The following is a 17,935-nucleotide window of genomic DNA, read 5'->3' on the forward strand; positions in this document are numbered from 1 at the left end:
TGTGAAGACATGTCAGTCAAACTGACAGCGTGTTGGAAGCAGAATATAGGGCGGAGGCGGGGGAGAGGGGGCACGTGTGGGATTTAAAAGAGAGGGAGAGAGAGGCTTGGGCCACAGAAAATGAAACAGAGCAGAGATGCCTTGCAAGGGCCTGCCAGGTCAGATGGGTGTGATCAAAGGTTTACCGAGGCTGTGGGGAAAATCATTAAGGAAAGGCCAGAACAAGACAGTCGATTCCAACCAGAGCCGCAAATAAAACGCATTCAAAGCAGTGCCATGGGGTAGCCTTTCTGTTACAGCCAGCGAAATGAAGGGGGAGAAAACCAAGGAGAGCTGGAAACACCAAGATCAGAACAAAAGAAAATACTGATGTCAAGAAGGCAAGCACTTCTTACCCAACTCCGTTATCATTAGAATGTGCGTCCCACTGTTTTTTTCCTGATTGACTGATACCAAAGGCAACTTGCCTGGTTTAGCTAATTGGATAAGGCAGTTAAGGGTCAGGGAAAGGGAGTGGAGGGAAGTATAGAAAAAAAGGAAGAAAAGAGTGAGGGAACAATAGGGGATGCATTCTCAAGCTAAGCCACCTGGACAACAGTGTACTGCAAGGGGAAGGGCCATTCGGTGGTTTTATAACTTCATATAGGGTACCAGAGAATGGCACAGACAGGTCAGAAGTAGGGTTTTATTAGCTATAGATTATAGCATTCAAACCCTGTGTTCTTCAGTCATATTTTGGCCAATTTTTTTTGAAAATGACCTTTGGTGAGAATCTCAGCTGGGTGGAGTTGCTACATAGTGGAGCAAAGAAATATTTGACCGAGTTCTCACAGGGGATCCGTTCTCAGGTGGGATTGGCTCAGTCCTGAGGTTCTGAGCAGGGTTTCAACTACAGGAGCCTTTGAAACAGAACCCTCAGAAGAGGCACCTTCAGGAAGAAGTCTCCAGAAGAGCCCTTGCCTCCTTTCTTCCCCGTTCCCAAATGGATGCCCCAGTTTCAAAGCCATTTTCATGCTCCTTTGAAAACCATGGCAAGAAGGAAGGAAACTGTCTATTTCTCTCCTGGGAAAGATAGAACAGTTTGTCCTTCAAACAATCTGTGTATCTCTACTCATCATACCTTATCTTTGCCACTCCACCCCAAACCCACGATGACCAAAGGGCTAAAAAACAGGCCTTCCTTATAATTTGGAAGACAAAAACATCCACCCACTGAGCTGACAAGAACTCCCTACCGAGTTCTGTGATGATGGGGATGTTGACTCCTGTTGTGATGGACGGCTGGCGCAGCATCCCATGCACTGGGCTGTTGTCAGGAGATGACCGGTCCATTCCAGGAGGTGTGAATCCTAGTGGGGAGAAATTCAGAGAAGTAGAAAATCTGGAAATGATAAAACCACAGAACCCTCACAATCTAGTGTATGCATTATTGACAGGTCACCAATTAACACAGGATACATTCTGAGGTTTTTTTTAAGGCCATTATAGGAGACACACTTGAAGAAATTTTAACTTACTCTGACACCTTCGTAAAAATCCACATCTTATGAGGATACATGTATCCTGCTCGTAGTTCTCCCTCTCCGACCAAGTAGTTACCATTGTGTCTAGCTGTCCCTAGGTAGTCAGAACTATGGTCATGTACAAAGTGCTCTTACTCACGAAGTGTGAGCTGTCCCTAGGTAGTCAGAACTATGGTCATGTACAAAGTGCTCTTACTCACGAAGTGTGAGCTGTCCCTAGGTAGTCAGAACTATGGTCATGTACAAAGTGCTCTTACTCACGAAGTGTGAGCAAAGAAACACACATCACGTCTGGCATAAGACTTTGTCTCCTCCTTCTATCCCCAAGGCACATCTAATATGAAGACGTGGATCACTATGGAGCTGGAGTCAGGACAGCAGTCTCAAGCAGCTGTCCTAACCCAGAAGACTCCCTGAGTAGGAAAGAGTGATGTGCTCTTGTAAACCACTGAAACTGTGTTTGTATGTTGTTACCGCAGCCTATGTAAACTCATTCTGACTATTCTCTTCTGCTTACTCACTGCATTTCTTTCTGCTCACAAGGAACTTAGGCCTAGGATTTGAAATGGTTCTGGCTTGTGAGACGTGAAGGTAAAGCTGCTTGGAGGCTTTCAGCAATTGTTCCTTAGTACTAAAATAAAATGCATAGGAAGATACCCCATTTGATTCCCCCTACACATTTTTTCATATGCTTGCAGTTCCTAGACCTATGATATCCCTCCTCCAACTAGGCTGAACACCTATTGAATACAAAAGTCACTTGCTGATACTGTCTGAACTGAGTAATAAAACTAGCCTTGAATTCCTGAGGTAACCAACCTAGCACTATCAAGAGATCATGAGATTTATGAAAAAGGTAAGATTGGAAATGTCAAGTTTAGTAAAGCTGAGACTTCCCTCCAGCCAAGCCCACTGGGTACCTTATTAATGATGCAGGCAAAAACACAGAGACATGAAAGCTCTTTGCATCATGCCTGCATTGCTCCGAAAGTCGTTTTCCAAATGAAGCACACGGTAACTGGATCTCTCAGCTCTGTGCTACCATTTACTTTGGTTTGTTTTAGTTTTTATTTTATTTAATTAAAAAATAGTTTTGGAGATATGTATATGTATACGTATACATATATGTATATATATATACATATCTGTGTATGTATATGTATATATGTATATGTAGCCATGGTTAGTCTGAGTTCACTCTGTAGACCTGGCTGACTTTGAACTCACAAAGATCTTTCTGCCTCTGCCTCCTAAGTGCTGGGATTAAAAGTGCTTACCGCTATGCCTGATTCTTTGGTTTTTCATCTCTATATGGGCCCACCAATAAATAAGGGACTTAAAGGTACAAAGATACTTGCATCGTTTCCAAATCAAAACTCCAAAGTGATCATAGGATCACATTTTACAGTCAGTACTTAGTAATGGGACAAGGCTGGTATGATTCAGGATTTTGGGGACATCTTCTGCTCAACAGCTGTCCTATCTTTTCGGATGCTCATATAAGCACAACGGGCCAGAGACTTAAGGAAACAAGCTTATTTTCTGCTCTCCTTTATATAAATATCCTACCAAAGTTTATACTTTTAGAAAAAACAAAAAGTATTTATTTCCTGATTGCACTTAATTTTTTTGGAGTATTACAATACCTCAAACAGACCAAGTTGCATTCAATGAGTTAGTGTGTTCATTCTTCCTAAACGTTGGAATGTGTCTGTTTTCCAGCCAACCGTATAACCACACGCATTTTAAATGTTAGCTGTTTTCTCTTCTTTGGACAGTGAAGGGGAAGAAATAAACTGTTTACATCAGAAGTTGCATTCAAAAGCATGGAAAATTGCAAGGGACAGCTGTGCAGATTCAGTGGATGTGCCGTTTTTGACTTTCTTCAACTTGACAAGTGAACACCTTGCATCGGTAATGCTATATGCATAATACATGGCCTGCATTTTGACATCCATCATCAGACACTGACTGGAGAAAATATGGGTGTGTTCCTTGAGGTGCAGCACCCATAAAGCAGGCAGAGATACAGGTCACACAGTGTTAAGAGAGCTGTATTTCATTGCAGAGCCTGTAACAAGCCGAAGCATCCTCTTATTTTATCTTATTTAAAGATTCCACTTTCCGCTGTGAAAAGACTCAATCCCTTTGCATGAAGCCTTCATTAGGAAACGGCACCCTTGCTTCCTTCCTAGGCCTCTTTCACTTTGCTTTCATTCTCCATTTCCCCCTGCAGACTCCAAGACTGGCTCCATCAAGCATCTGCAACTGACAGACTGAAGGATAGCCAGATATCCTCCTGGAAGATCTGTCTCTCCATCCGGGACCCCAAGGACAGATACTAATGTTGACAGGAGAACTTCAGAAATGTCACTCCTTCTGTTTTGCAACGTTTCTGCCCTCACACTGTAGTGGGGGGAGGTGGTTGTTAACAAAAGTATAGATTTTCTCCCTTCCTCTCATATAGTAGTAGCAGTGACTCAGACTTTATTAGCATTTTCCCCCTTAGGGGCCCTACTACAGAAAAACTATGTTATGAAGTACCAGGGTGTTGCAGACTTCCTAAATGACTTCGAAGAGAAGAGAAATCTAGACATATTGCATCTGAAGGAATGAGGAATAACGATGACCTGAGATGTCATCATTCCGGTCATGGCTGACAAAACAGGTCTCAACACTGTTCGGGTCTCTACCCCTTTAATGTCTGACGTCACTTTATATCTCTACATAAAACAACACCGGTGTCCTGCTTGTGAAAGCCAAGACATGTGGCACAGACCCCAGGGATCTGCAATCAGAGACCAGAAAAACTAGGAAATGCTTCAACATGGGAGACAAGCCTTCATTTTGCCAAAAGAAATCATTAAGAACATCAGTGTTGGAGAGCAAGACTAAGAAACCACACTCAGAAAAGACTGAAGTTGAATTTGCGGATTGCCTAAGTTCTTGCTTAGGCTCTTGATTGTCCTATAGTGTTAACACTGTACTCCATGGACATGCTAGATATGACTTCCCCAGACTGCTTCCTCTCCTTCCAGGGAATCCCCACCCCACCCCAATCCCAGTCTTCAGTGGCAGCTGTGCCTGGCATACATCTGTGTTGTTCACTGAACACCAAGCATCCCTGCCTTGCCTGGCCCTGTCTCAAGCCAGACATCCGCACTTCACATGCTGGAGTTTCCTGTTTAGCTGGGCTTCAGGCTTATGTTTAAGAGGCCTGACTCACAAAGAAGAAATAAAAGGAATAAGTGAAAAATATAGTTTTGAAGCTGATGTTTTAGGTTCCAATTTTGGTTCTGTATTTCCCCGTCTATTAATTTTTTAAGATATTTTGCTGCATTGGCTAGTTATTTGGCTAGTCCATGCGTGTATATAATGAATTCTGATTGTTCTCCCCAGTTTATTATTTCCCCCTACCCCCTTCCATCCCCTTCTCAGATTCCCAATGTTTGGTTTTGCTTTTTGACCCACTTAGTTTAATCAGGGCCACCTGTGTGACCACTGGACTGGGACTATCCATTGGAGCTTGGTGGAGTTATCAGGAGTTACATGACTAAAGGCTTCATTGAATCTACCAGAAATGAGTAGTTTAGTAGTGAGGGGTATAACTCTGAGTCCCTCCTCCATCCATGCCTGTTGATTGGTCCATGAGGGTTACACTCTGAGTCCCTCCTCCATCCATGCCTGACTGTTGATTGGTCCATTCTTGTATAGACTCACCAAAGGCACCTGTGGCTGCTGTGAGCCTGTGATAGCTCTGGGCATGTTTTGCAAAGAATGTGTTATTTTACATTGCTTCTTATTTTTAGGCTCTTACACTCTTTCTGTCCCCTCTTCTACAATGTCCCCTAAGCCTTAGAGAGGACAACACAGATGACTTGGGTTAACTTTGTAGATATAAACACAGCACGGCCAATATTCTCACCACCAGGTCTCTGATTCTTCATCTAAAAGTCAGAAGTAACCATTACACAGGGAAACTGGAAGGCTGAAGTAAAATGTGTCATCCCTAGGATGAAGCAAGCACTCAAAAATGCTGTCCACCAATGACAATATGATAGTAGATATACAACAAATACTTGTGCAGAGATCCAGCACCCATCAAGACCCTGCCCTATGGGTAAAGAACTGAAAAACACTTGATAAATTTTCTAAAGAAGAATTTGTCTTAGAAAACTAATGAGAAACCAAGAATCATAGCGGGTGTTTTGTTATAAATAGATTAGTCCTACAATAATAGTAACTAGGATAATAACAACAATAGACAATAATAATAAGTAACAATGCAGCAGAAAGTATCTCAAGAAGGAATCTGGATATGGGGAAGGCTGAGGTTTTCCTCAGATTTACAGGAAACTGGTGGCCAGACTTCACAAAGGAAAAGCTCTTAGCTCCAAAGAGCAACTACAGGCCCCTTGTTGAACATTCTCTCTTCTAGACCTAATTTCTGGCCCCTTTAGTTGGTTGGAAGTCGTTTCCTCCTTGGGCTCCTTACGCTCTCTACCACTCTGCTTTTTTCTGGCACCTGTGTTCCGGACACAGCAGCGCTGCCGGACTGAACGGAACAGGACCAGCCACGACAGACCTTCTCTGGATAGTAGTCGTTTCGTACGCTGAACGAGTGCGGGCTCAGAGCAGAAAAGAGAGGACAGTGAAGCACCTGTTAGTGACAAGTTCAGAGAACTGTACTCTAGTGAGGATGGCTTGGAATGGAAAAATTTCACACAAGCACTTGGATGGTTTCTGCCTGGAGCTAGGAGAAAACACAGGAAAAAGTGACATCAAGGTTTTTATTTTTAAAAAGTTGTTTCCTCTCCCACCTAAGGCTCAGGGAACACTGCGGAAAGAGTGGGTCAGGGAGTCTGCTGTGAGACTGTGTCTCCTAGTAACATCAGAAGTCACACCCATAATGTCTTACCAACATGTCTGCCTAAATGTCAACTGAACAAGAATGACACCAACGACCAAGTCAAACTGTGTGAAGACAAGCCCAAGAGGCCTTAACCCTAGGATGATAGCTGGGGGTGTGAGAGGTGGTCCCCCAGGGAAGAGCACACCAATCGGTTTCTAGTGCCAGATTGTCAACCCTAAAACCATAATAGAGAAATATTATATCAACTGAGTAGATTATATTCAGAAATATATATATATTCATATATATATATTCATATATATATATATATATATATATATATTCATGTTGGAGCCCACAAGACGCTACAGTGAATGCACAGTTGACAGGCCAATAGACAGATCCCCAGGAAGTGTGTTCATAAATGTCCACATGGAATAATCTGGTTTGCAGAGCTGAGGGAACATTTGTCCTTTGGAAAAATTGCTGTCATATCTGTGGAAACCTTGTGAAGCCATGACTCTTCCCTTCAAAATGGGATTCATTTCCAAAACACCTCAGCAGTGTGACGTCTGTACAGGCAACTGAGTGACCTTCTCCCATTCCCACACCAGGAAACCTTGGAGTAAAGGCATTTACTTTGTTCTAACAGTCAATTTACATAGAGTCAATTCCACAAAATTACCTGCTAACAGACCACACAGAAATTCTATAGAAGACTGGCACTGAGCAAGAAGATAGCATGCACCACTGCTAACAAACAAATCTGGGCGTCCCCAAAGCTGGTTATCACCAAAGAGATTAGATGTGGAGAATGGGTGGAAGCCAGGATTCAGGGATTTAGTAACTTTATCTAATGGTTTGGAATGTCAGGTATTCCCCTTGAATGCTGGCCCTTCCCTGGGTCAGGTCACCTCTTCTGGATTACTGCTTTGTCAGGTTCTGCCTACCCCTTCTTGTGATTTTGATATGTATATTATGATTGTCTTTGTCTATTGAATTTTCCAACTATGTCTGGAAAAACTAGAAACCTCGTAGAAATAGATCACCCCTTCTCCTTCTCCTTGCTACTTCTCCTTCTTCCCCTTACTCTCCTTCTTTCTTCTCCTTATCCTTCCCCTTCTACTTCTTCTCCTCCTCAATGTCCTCTCACTTCACTCTCTCCCATCACATGAAAAATAAAGAACATGCAGAGGTAAAGTGCTTGAGTTAATTTTTTTCCAAGTCAGGGTTTCTCTGTGTTGCTTTGGAGCCTGTCCTGGAACTAGCTCTTGTAGATCAGGCTGGTCTTGAACTCACAGAGATTTGCCTGCCTCTGTCTCCTGAGTGCTGGTATTAAAGGCGTGTGCCACCACCGCTCAGCTTGAGTTATTTTTTTTTTTTACCCTTAGATCATTGTGTTGGGCCCAGAGCAGCTTACCCAGGGCAACTTGGTACATACCTGCCAAGATGGGTTCTATAGATCAGAAGGAAGGTAGACTTGAGTCTCAGTTTGCCCTAGGGCAAGGCTAGCTCTTAGACTCCCTCCTGTTCCCATTTTACCCTGGACCTGTTCCTTGTCTTTGCAGGAGACAGCATTAACAGCTAGATATAAACTTGTTCTGTGTTTAACCTTGGAATGACTAACTCAGCTTCTTTATTAGCTTTACAGAGTATGGAGCTCTAGTCTTCTGAAAGCTGCTAAATTATTATAGACTGTGAGGAAATTCAAGTTAGTCAGTCATCTTTAAATTACTGATATAATTAGTTTCAGGAATAAGCCTTATTTAGTTCCCTGTATATGTTTTCAAAGTCAAACTTAAAACAAATAATGAGAAACAAAATTTGTCTAATTAGACATATCAAGGCAGCCCTCATACTTCAGAGATCTGCAGAATATGGAATTTAAAATAATGATTAAAAAGCTTATTATATTAGACAAAGACTCCAATGTCTCCAAAGAAGATTATGAGACACCACGATGTCTCCACCTGGATGATGACAATTCTGACCACTGGGAGAGATGACCCCCAGTGCAACACCTGCTGCCAGGACCCGGTCCAGACTGTGGACAAACAGCAGGAGCTTGGAGAATTGATTGCACCACTTTTGCTCAGACAAAATAAGGTCAGTCTTTTCCCTGTCCCTCTTCCATAGAAAAAGAAAAGTTCACCTTATGGGCCTGGCTGAGACAGTAAGACTGCTGTTCTGGATACTTCTGCCTCCAATGTTATGGAGACCTGGGTATGACTAACTGTATATGGACTCTGGTCCCTGTCATTTTTAATAGATTCAGAAACTATTTGGTCTGTACTCAGATATACTTTACTTATCCTTCGGAGATCTCTGAAAGTATTAATGGTTAGGGCAGTTATAATGTCAGTTTAATAGCAAAAGGTATCCATATTTTTCCACAAGGCTACAGCCAGCTTGTTAGCTTATTAAAACATGTATTAAGGTCTGAGAATATAAAAGTTCATAAGCTTTGAGAGTCTAAAAAAAATGACTTAAGATGTGTGTGTGTGTGTGTGTGTGTGTGTGTGTGTGTGTATGTTTACCCTGAAGCAATACCTGGTTGTAGGAAGAGCCACAAACTGAGATTACCCGACCACCACCCGAGAACAGACCATCCAAAGAAAATACCTAACATTCCAACCTCTGTAGATAGGGCCACCTGCCAGCACACACTCACCAGGACACCTCTAGACAAATGTCAATCATGGGTCCTGAACCTCAGAAACCCCTCTCCCCCACCTTTACTACTATTAAAAAAATGATTCTAACTGAGCTTGGGGCTCTCCATTTATTCCAATACATTGGACACACGGAAAGATCGAGTTTGCAAACTTGCATAAAATTAAAGGCTCTTTGCTTTTACATACTGGACTTAGTCTCTTTGTTGGCTTTTGGGGGACTTCGCAGATTTGGGCATAACACTTGTAGCCATAGGCATCCAATTCTGAGCCCTGAGGGGTACTGAGATGTTACTTAAGGCCCTGAATTTTCATACAATAAGAATTAATTTTTAAAGGCCGTGAATTTGAAGGCACGTAGGGGAAGGGTGTGTGTGTGTGTGTGTGTGTGTGTGTGTGTGTGTACACACATACATGGGAGAACTTGAGGGTAGAAAGGTAAGGGAGAATGCAATTCAATTATAATTTCAAAAAGGTATAAATTTCCCTTGAATTAAAAAAAGTGGAAAAAGAACAGTGTATACATGCAAAAAAGTTAATTGCTTCTGCTTGGTTTTGCAGCTTGTAAGAGACTAGGCACAAGCAATGAGGGGCTATCTATGACTCAGTCAAACTAGTAAACTAGAAAAGAGCTTTGGGGAGCAAGGCAGGCTGAGGGTGCTAGAAAGGAGTGAGGACCAGATGGCACAAACTTATGGGCTTCAAAGCAAAGGGAAGGAAGGATGCAGTAGAGATAAACTAATTGCGGTAACTACAGCATGTCAGGTAAAGAAGCATCAGGACCATCCTAAAGACTGTTTTGTTAAAGAAGAAACTAGAGCCTAACCATGACACATACATGGTTAAGTGTGCCCCAAGGGTGGGACATCTGGTTAGCAGATCTCAGATCTGAACCATGGGAGTTCCCAGACTCCTCTAAACTAACTCTTGCTTCTCACTGTGCCCCAGACTCTGCCCAAGGTGTTTTCATGACTCACCTCATTTATTGTTCACCACAACTGGATGAGTAGAGAGACCAGTTGATATTACCATTTCTAGAAAATGGAAATAGTACTAGGAAGAGTGGAGAATTTACTGAAGGATACCCCCAGTGGAAAGTAAGAGATCTGGGAGCCATAGTCAGATAGTTTGCCTTAAGAGTCCAAGCATAACATACAACCAGTGGTGTATTTCATGCTGTAGCTGTGTGGCTGTGTGATATGTGCTATCTCTCTCTCTCTCTCTCTCTCTCTCTCTCTCTCTCCCCCTCCCTCCTTCTCCTTCTCTGTCTATTCATCCTTCCCTCTCTCCCTCCCTCCTCTCTCCTCAACCCTGGCAAGCAAGTTTGAGACTCAAGTCGGTCTAACTTCTATTGTTTTCACATTTAAACAATAGCATATAACAACTGGGACCCATTGCAGTCATGCTTAACCTGCTCTGGTGCAGCAGCATGCACAGCTCAGTGTGTATAATAAATGCTTTATTACAGTGCTTTTCCATGGGGGAAACACAAAGTACTTCCTAAATCTTCCCTAGTTAAATCCCCAAGCCTTTCCAGGGAGAGAGGGAGATGGAAATTCTTATCAATCACCTCCCCTAGAATAGATAGAGAAGGGAAGGTAAGTGCTTCCCCCACCCCCACAGGTTTAACATAAAGGAATTGGCTCAAAGGGTGAGACAAATTATCTTTTATTGTGTGCATATAAATGATGGTTAGAAATCCATATGCTACGTTAAACTAGGGAAATAAATTAGGCCCAGTCATCGAGGTTCGCTGAGACAGGTATTCAATATGAAGTTGTAAAAGGAAAGATCACAGTTAAAAATGATCTATAAAGACATGTTAAAAATCAAGAGAAACATCTCATGTTACATCATCTAGGAGATGAATTAGATTTCCTGTTAATGCCAGCAAGAAAAAAAATCCCCAAACCAAATGTCAGATGAAGTGAGGATCAATAAAAATATTTTGATAAGTAAATGCAACAGTGCTATTTAACACATGATTGGCAACTGCTGAAACATCAATTATCCAAATTTTCCATTGCTGCTTATGGGAAAATTATGCAGATTAGAACTTGATTAGGCTTATATCATGAGACTCAATTTAGACTTTTAATCTATTAAGCTCCAATAAATGAGGCATCTGAATAGCTCCCCTGAGCAACTACAGTAATAGCCACAGCAGTCATTTCTGCAGTGTGTATGCCAACAAATTTATCAGCAGCCCAAGTAAAGAAAATTCCATGTTGGAGAGGAGCAATTGCTTTGAACCTGGAGTAGTAGAAACAACCCAAGCCTATAGGGTTGATTTGGAAAAGAGATTTTTGGGAAGAGCTACCAGAACACTCCTGTCAAAAAGAAGAACTTTAGGTTAACCTTGCAATAGATGTATATATTTTCCACGGGTTTTTCAGTGCCTTCCGAAGCTAGAGTCTGGTGTCAAGGATTTATGTGATAAAAAAAAAAATAAAAAGAGATTACTTCCTGAAGTAACAAGTTCACCTGACATTGCCCAAAGGTAACTCCAACTAACCGTTTTCTGGTTTGCAGCTCCTAGTGGCCATAGCCTCCAAAAGGGAGCCTTCATAAGTTAAAATGAAGAGCAATTGAGAAAGACACTCAATATCAACCTCTGACTAACACATTGTGGTCACATACATAGGAACACACACACACACACACACAAACACACACAGAGCCAGAGGGCCAGAGGACTGCAAACTGGGGCTGCAATATTCACTAGTCCACCTTGGGATGAACGAGACAGGGAAAATTAATCAAGAGGTTAATAATAAAAAATTAAGTAGAGCTCTGACATCTGACTAGTTAAGCTTTTTCAGTTTGATTCCTATTATACCCAAAGGCCCCAACTAGTGTGATCACTGGGGAAAATCCTCATGGAATAGTTTATATGTCACTGATTTCTCCTCTCTCTCTCTCTCTCTCTCTCTCTCTCTCTCTCTCTCTCTCTCTCTCAATGTATTATTAATTACATATATGTGTTTGTCTATGTGAGTATCGGCCACCTGTGTGCAGGTACCTGCAGAAATCAAAGACAACATCAGATCTCCTGGCACTGGAGTTACAGGCAGCTGGTTGTGAGCTGCCTAACATGAGTGCTAGGAACAGGCTCAGGTCCTCTGAAAAGAAAGCACTCTGAACCACTGAGGCATCTTTTTAGCCCATGATACAGGCTATGTCAAAGCAATGACTTCTGAGATCAGTTTCCCATATGCTTGTGAGTAGCAACCAGTGACAGACACATCCTTGGCTAGTGCCCATGCCCAATTCTTTCTACTTGTAGTAAGTCATGCTGACTGCCTGTTTCACACTGGGATTTTTGTAAAGACTGTATTTCATTGGCACTTTGGGGAGCTGATGCCACATGCTGCCCAAAATGCCTGATCCTCTTTTCACTTTGCATCTGGGGTCTGATTCAAAGCACAACCAATGAAACCAGCCAATCAAATGAACTTTCTCTAAGGCTGTTTGCCTGGTACTCTTTGTAATGTAGATTCAGCACTCTTCTGAGAAATCTCACACACAGAAAACAAATGTGTTGTCAAGAGTCGCCCCTTAAGAAGTCTCTCTCATTAAAGAATGTTTGGACTAATACTTGTCTCTGAAAGGGCTGGTAGAAATTATGAAGAGGGGCCAAAGGGAAGAAAGTCAGGGAGAGGGAGGGAAGGAGGGAGGACAAATCAGTCTCTATTGAAATACAACTAAAACCACAGATTTGGAAAGACGCCAAATATCTACCTGGTCATATGCCTTTGTTCATGCAAGCATAGTGTCATAGGATTGTTTACAGCTATCTATTGATGCTTTTACTTCCTCTGCATTTGTTTGGCAACTCTAAAACAATATAGACTTTGTCAATACGAATCAGAGAACTTAAATTTTTTAATTTATTTTTTAAAACAATCTTTTTTAAATTTTACATACCAATCCCAGTTCCCTCTACTTCCCCTTCTCCTTCTTCCCCCACCTTCCACTCACTACCCTCAATCTACTTCTCAGAGAGGGAAAGGCTTCCCATGGGGAGTCAACAAAGTCTGGCACATCACTTTGAGGTAGGACCAAGGCTCTCCCTCCTATCTAGGCTGAACAAGGTTTCCCTCCAAAGAGAATAGGCTCCAAAAAGACAGTTCAAGCACTAGGAACAAATCCTGGCCCCGTTGCCAGTGGTCCCACAGACTTCTCCAGTCACACAAACGCCACCCACATTCAGAGGACCTAGTTTGAGCTTATGCAGGTCCCCCCACCCCGCCCAGCTGTCAGTCCTAAGTCATTGAGCTCCTACTAGCTCAGGTCATCTGCTTCTGTGGGTATCCCCATCATGGTCTCGAGCCCTTTGCTTATATTATCACTCCTTCCTCTCTTCAACTGAAGTCAAAGAGGAAGAGCAAGGAAACAGATATCTTGATTGAAGGAACCATTATGGGGCTAGTAAGAAACCTGGCACTAGGGAAATTCCCAGAAATCCACAAGGATGACACCAGTTAAGACCCTAAGCAAAAGTGGAGAGGGTACCTGAACTGGCCTTCCCCGGTAATGAGATTGATGACTACCTTAATTGTCATCATAGAACCTTCATCCAGCAACTGATGGAAGCAGATGCAGAGATGCACAGCTAGCACAGAGACTTAAAAATTTACCTGCCCTTTGTTTGAAACAATTTTGCTTTGAAAAATATGTGTGCAGCCATCACTTATATTAATTACTTGGTATAGTGTTTTTTTTCTTTACAGTTCCTGAACAACACTACACAGGAAACAACACACATGTCAAGTCTTAGGAAAATCAATTGTTTTAAGGGTTCATCCAAAAGACATGTTGCATAAAAACACTTAAGGGCATTAAAAACTAATGTATAACGCATTTTTATAAAATAAAAACATATTTTTCTATGGAAACAACAATATATCAAATTTCTTACGTTTGAAGAGTGAAATGATAGCTCCTTAGCCAACCCTAGAGGAATAGCTCAGTCAGTAAAATGCTTGACTTAGAAACACAAAATCAGGATTCCAGTCCCCAGAAGCCATCTTAAACACTTGGGCATGGTGACACACATTTGTAAAATCAAGTGCTGGAGACAGCAGATCTCCAGGACTTACTAACTAGCTAGCCTGGCCTTGGAGCGTTCCCAGTGGCAAGAAATTCCATCTCAAAAAAGAAGAGAACACTGGGCAGTACCTGAGGAAGCATGACTTGCTGTCTGGCTTCTGTGTGCATGCGCATACACAAGTCCATACATTTGCACATACACTCAAACAGACGCACACAGAAAGCTTTTAAACATAGCATATCTTCCTAAATCTTCCTTATATGAGCTCTTAAATGTTCTAAAATGAGTACCCTTCGTTTACGAAATAAGAGACAAATTAAAAATTAACCAAAGGCAAAAAGAACCCTGCAATCTCAGAGCCTTGTGTGTGTGTGTGTATGTATGTGGTCTTTACGGGCTGAGAAGCTTTGCTGACATGGCAATTGTTGATCCATGGTATTCAAAAGAGCATTTTAAGAGACTCAAGTTCTAAGAAGGAACTGTCTGGACAAAGACTACAAGGAAAAGAGGCTTGAGATGAGACAAGAGCCAACAAGGTTATTTCTGTATTCCAGTATTTTGTGAGAGCTGCCATGGAGTGCTATGTCAACTCTTCCTTGATGACAGGGAACCCATGAAAACCCACCGTATCCCAATGCACACTAATGAAGGGCGCCTCAGTCGGAGCTGCTTTCCAGCACAAGTGATGAGTGCCACGTGCTGGCTCTTGACCTACCCAGCTTACCAACTTCAGGCATGCTGTGCCCTCTCTTCCTTTTTCCAGCCAGCTTTTAGTCACTTCCTCTGGGAAGCTTTAGAGACATTCTGCCCATGCACTGAGTTCCTTTACATGGCTGTCTTCTGAATTTCACCATGGCCTTTCCATCACTGTTTTAAAATGCATGAATTACTGCTGACCATACAGTACTCACCATATGCGAAGGCTCCTACATACTTAAGCATCTTCCGTCCTGCTCTCTTGATTGTCATCCACCTAGTGGAGCCCTCATTCAATATGGCAGAGACAGAATCTGACTTTTCTGCCCTATTAGTTATTCTGTGTTTTTGCTCTGAGAATCTCCTCCTCTTTACAGGAACAGGACAAAGGGCATCTGGCTACTAACATAAGGTCTCATCTTTCACGATGGACTGCATCTCTAGTAAACTGGAGGTTTACTGTGGTGGGGCACATGCAGACATATACATTTGCAAGAGGGTGCTATGACGCGGGTGCTAGTAAAACACATAGAAATCCTCCTGCCTGCTGCCAAGATTCTATAGCAGTTTGTTTCCATTACATCAATTTTTTTTCTCCACCTTTTGTGAACATTAATCAAAGAAATACAAAGAGCTCATTAAAGTGATAGATTGACTGGAAATGTAACCACCTTTTCATTATAAACAGTCCCTTGGCGTTCTCAGGGCTGCAGGCTTTGTTCCCAGCGTTTGTCATGTAGTTTAAATGTCCAAATGCCAAAGAGGCCCCAGTTGTTTTGTTTAGTGTGAACCAATAGCCATCGTAGCAAAACCACACAAGGAAACTCAACCAAGCAACAGTGTCTTAAACACAAAGACAGTTAAGTAGCTGTAAAGGACGGGTTTACCAGATGCCAATGGATTGGACACATAATTCAGAAAAGCAGATTCCCATCAATGACAACCCTCAGTCAGCTGTCCCTGAAAGGTCCTAGAGCAGTGGTTCTCAACCTGTGGGTCATGACCCCTGGGGGAGTGTCAAATGGCCCTTTCAAAAAGGTTCACCTAAGATCATCCTTAATATATTTACATTATTCATAACAGTAGCAAAAATGCAGTTATGAAGTAGCAACAAAAATAATTTTATGGTTGGGGTCACCATGGCATGAGGAACTGTATTAAAGGGTCACAGCATCAGGAAGGTTAAGAACTGTACCGTCCACACTACTACGTGTACTACAGTACTAAGCCTGTAGTGCGGAGCCTGCGCTACAGGACCATTCCAAAGTGGGGCAAGGGCCTGGAGATTTAAACACACAAAGACACACAGACAGAGACAAGGGTCATCCCTGAAACAAGAATGCCCCCTTTACTGTGTGCCAGAGCCGCCTATATATGGATCCTTAACTGATAGCTATACCCCAGCCAAACCCTCCAGAAACTACTCCCTTGCTATCAGGAACTCCTGAGGGTCTCATGCTCAGAGTAGCTACAAACACAGGAAAAACAAGTTGTTTTGCTCAGAGCAGCTGCAAGCATAACAGGTTGTTTATAGGAAATTCAGGGTCCGGGTCCACAGCCCCCAACAGAGAACCACTGTCCTAGAGAAAGGTTGTGTAGGCTAAGAAGGACACTGAGGTGCCACACATTCAACAGCTTTTTAACTAAAAGCATTTTCAATTTTTTTCTTTTAAGTGCTAAAGGATATTGTGCATGTATGGTTATGCTGGAGGATAAATGTGTAACTACTGTTTTGGAGCTGGAAGGAACAGAGGTGTGCCTGTGTGCACGCATTAAAGTCTGCCACAAGAGGGTATGAATGGTGATAGTTAAATTCTGAGAGTCCTCTCCAGTCTCCTGCCCCATGGATGCCACGAGTACTAACTACGTTTTGACCACAGCCCACAATCAGAAATGAGACACATCAGACGGATTCTTGAGCCTCGCCCTCTTCAGTTTCTCATTTATGGTCTAGGGCAATTTGCTTAATTTTTGTGTCTCAATTACTTCATCTATAAATGGAGTAGTAATATGCTACGAAGATTATTAATAGGTAACATAAGTAAACTTTTAACACAATATTAAGTACTTCTAAATACTAATTTCTCATATGTATATGTGTGTGTGTGTGTGTGTGTGTGTGTGTGTGTGTGTGTGTGTGCACGCACATGAAAGTGTATATGTAGGCCACAGGCCAGTTCCAGGGTCCTTCTTTAAGATGTTATCTACCTTGTTTTATTTGACACAGGGTCTCTAATTGACCTAGAATTCATTAATTAATCTAAGCTAGGGATCCATTGCTTCTACTACCAGAGTGCTAGGATTACAAACACTCACCACCGTGACTGGCTTCTTTACATAGGTTCTGGGTTTTGTACTCAGATCTTCAGGCTTGCTTGGCAAGCACTTTACTGATTAATCTATTTCTCCAGCCACTTCCACTACTTATTATTATGAAATACTTTTTATTCATCAGTGATTGGTTATTAAGCTGATATAAAAAAACCTAAAGGCATGGAGTTTAGTCCAAGGCCAGCCTCTCAGAGAATGCATACGAGTATTCAAGACACAGGTTATTCTTGATTTTCTCATATTTAAAATGAGGCAGAAGCAGCGCTCCAATCTCCCTCAGTATGAGCGCCACATTGCGTGTAGCACTGGAGTATTTTAGGTCTTGCTTTTGTCATTCAGTGGACAGCAATGGCCACAGAGATGTCACTGGAGTTTGCCTTTTGCTTGTTTGTTTAAGGTAGTATATAGGAGTAGATTAACAAACATACTGATACATACATCCAAGAGACAGACATTGTACCATGACAACCAAGCTGCTGGCAAATTGCATCCCTAGGCACAAAACCATATGATCTCTCAGGAGTAGCCCTCAGGCATGGTCCCCTCTCCCACCAGGAGTCCTCCATCCATCCCACTAACAAAGCATATCCATTTGCTACCAAGTGGTTATACTTGTGGCGACTGTAATGGCCTCAGTTCCTTTATCTATGGGAATGACCCTAAGGCCCTTCTAGGCTCTGAGGTGTAGGTCTCTTTCAAGAGCTCAAAAGTTAAAAGTGTGCACCCACAGACCTATGTATGTAACCTAGCATGGGAGCTGAGTGTCCTAGGATGCTCTCTCAGATTCCCGTGTGAGTTTTCTTCCATT

The 17,935-nt window shown here is 42.3% G+C and overlaps 1 protein-coding gene across 1 annotated transcript in view; it reads right to left on the reverse strand.

Annotated features, from left to right (window-relative positions):
• Positions 1 to 17,935, reverse strand: part of Kcnma1 (potassium calcium-activated channel subfamily M alpha 1) — a 719,714-nt gene that overhangs the window by 35,648 nt on the left and 666,131 nt on the right. The window contains 1 exon segment of the mRNA XM_042054118.1: positions 1,236 to 1,349. Within this exon segment, the coding sequence (XP_041910052.1) occupies positions 1,236 to 1,349 (114 nt within the window).

The sequence above is a fragment of the Arvicola amphibius genome, chromosome 13 (genome assembly GCF_903992535.2).
Source record: "Arvicola amphibius chromosome 13, mArvAmp1.2, whole genome shotgun sequence".
NCBI lineage: Eukaryota > Metazoa > Chordata > Mammalia > Rodentia > Cricetidae > Arvicola > Arvicola amphibius.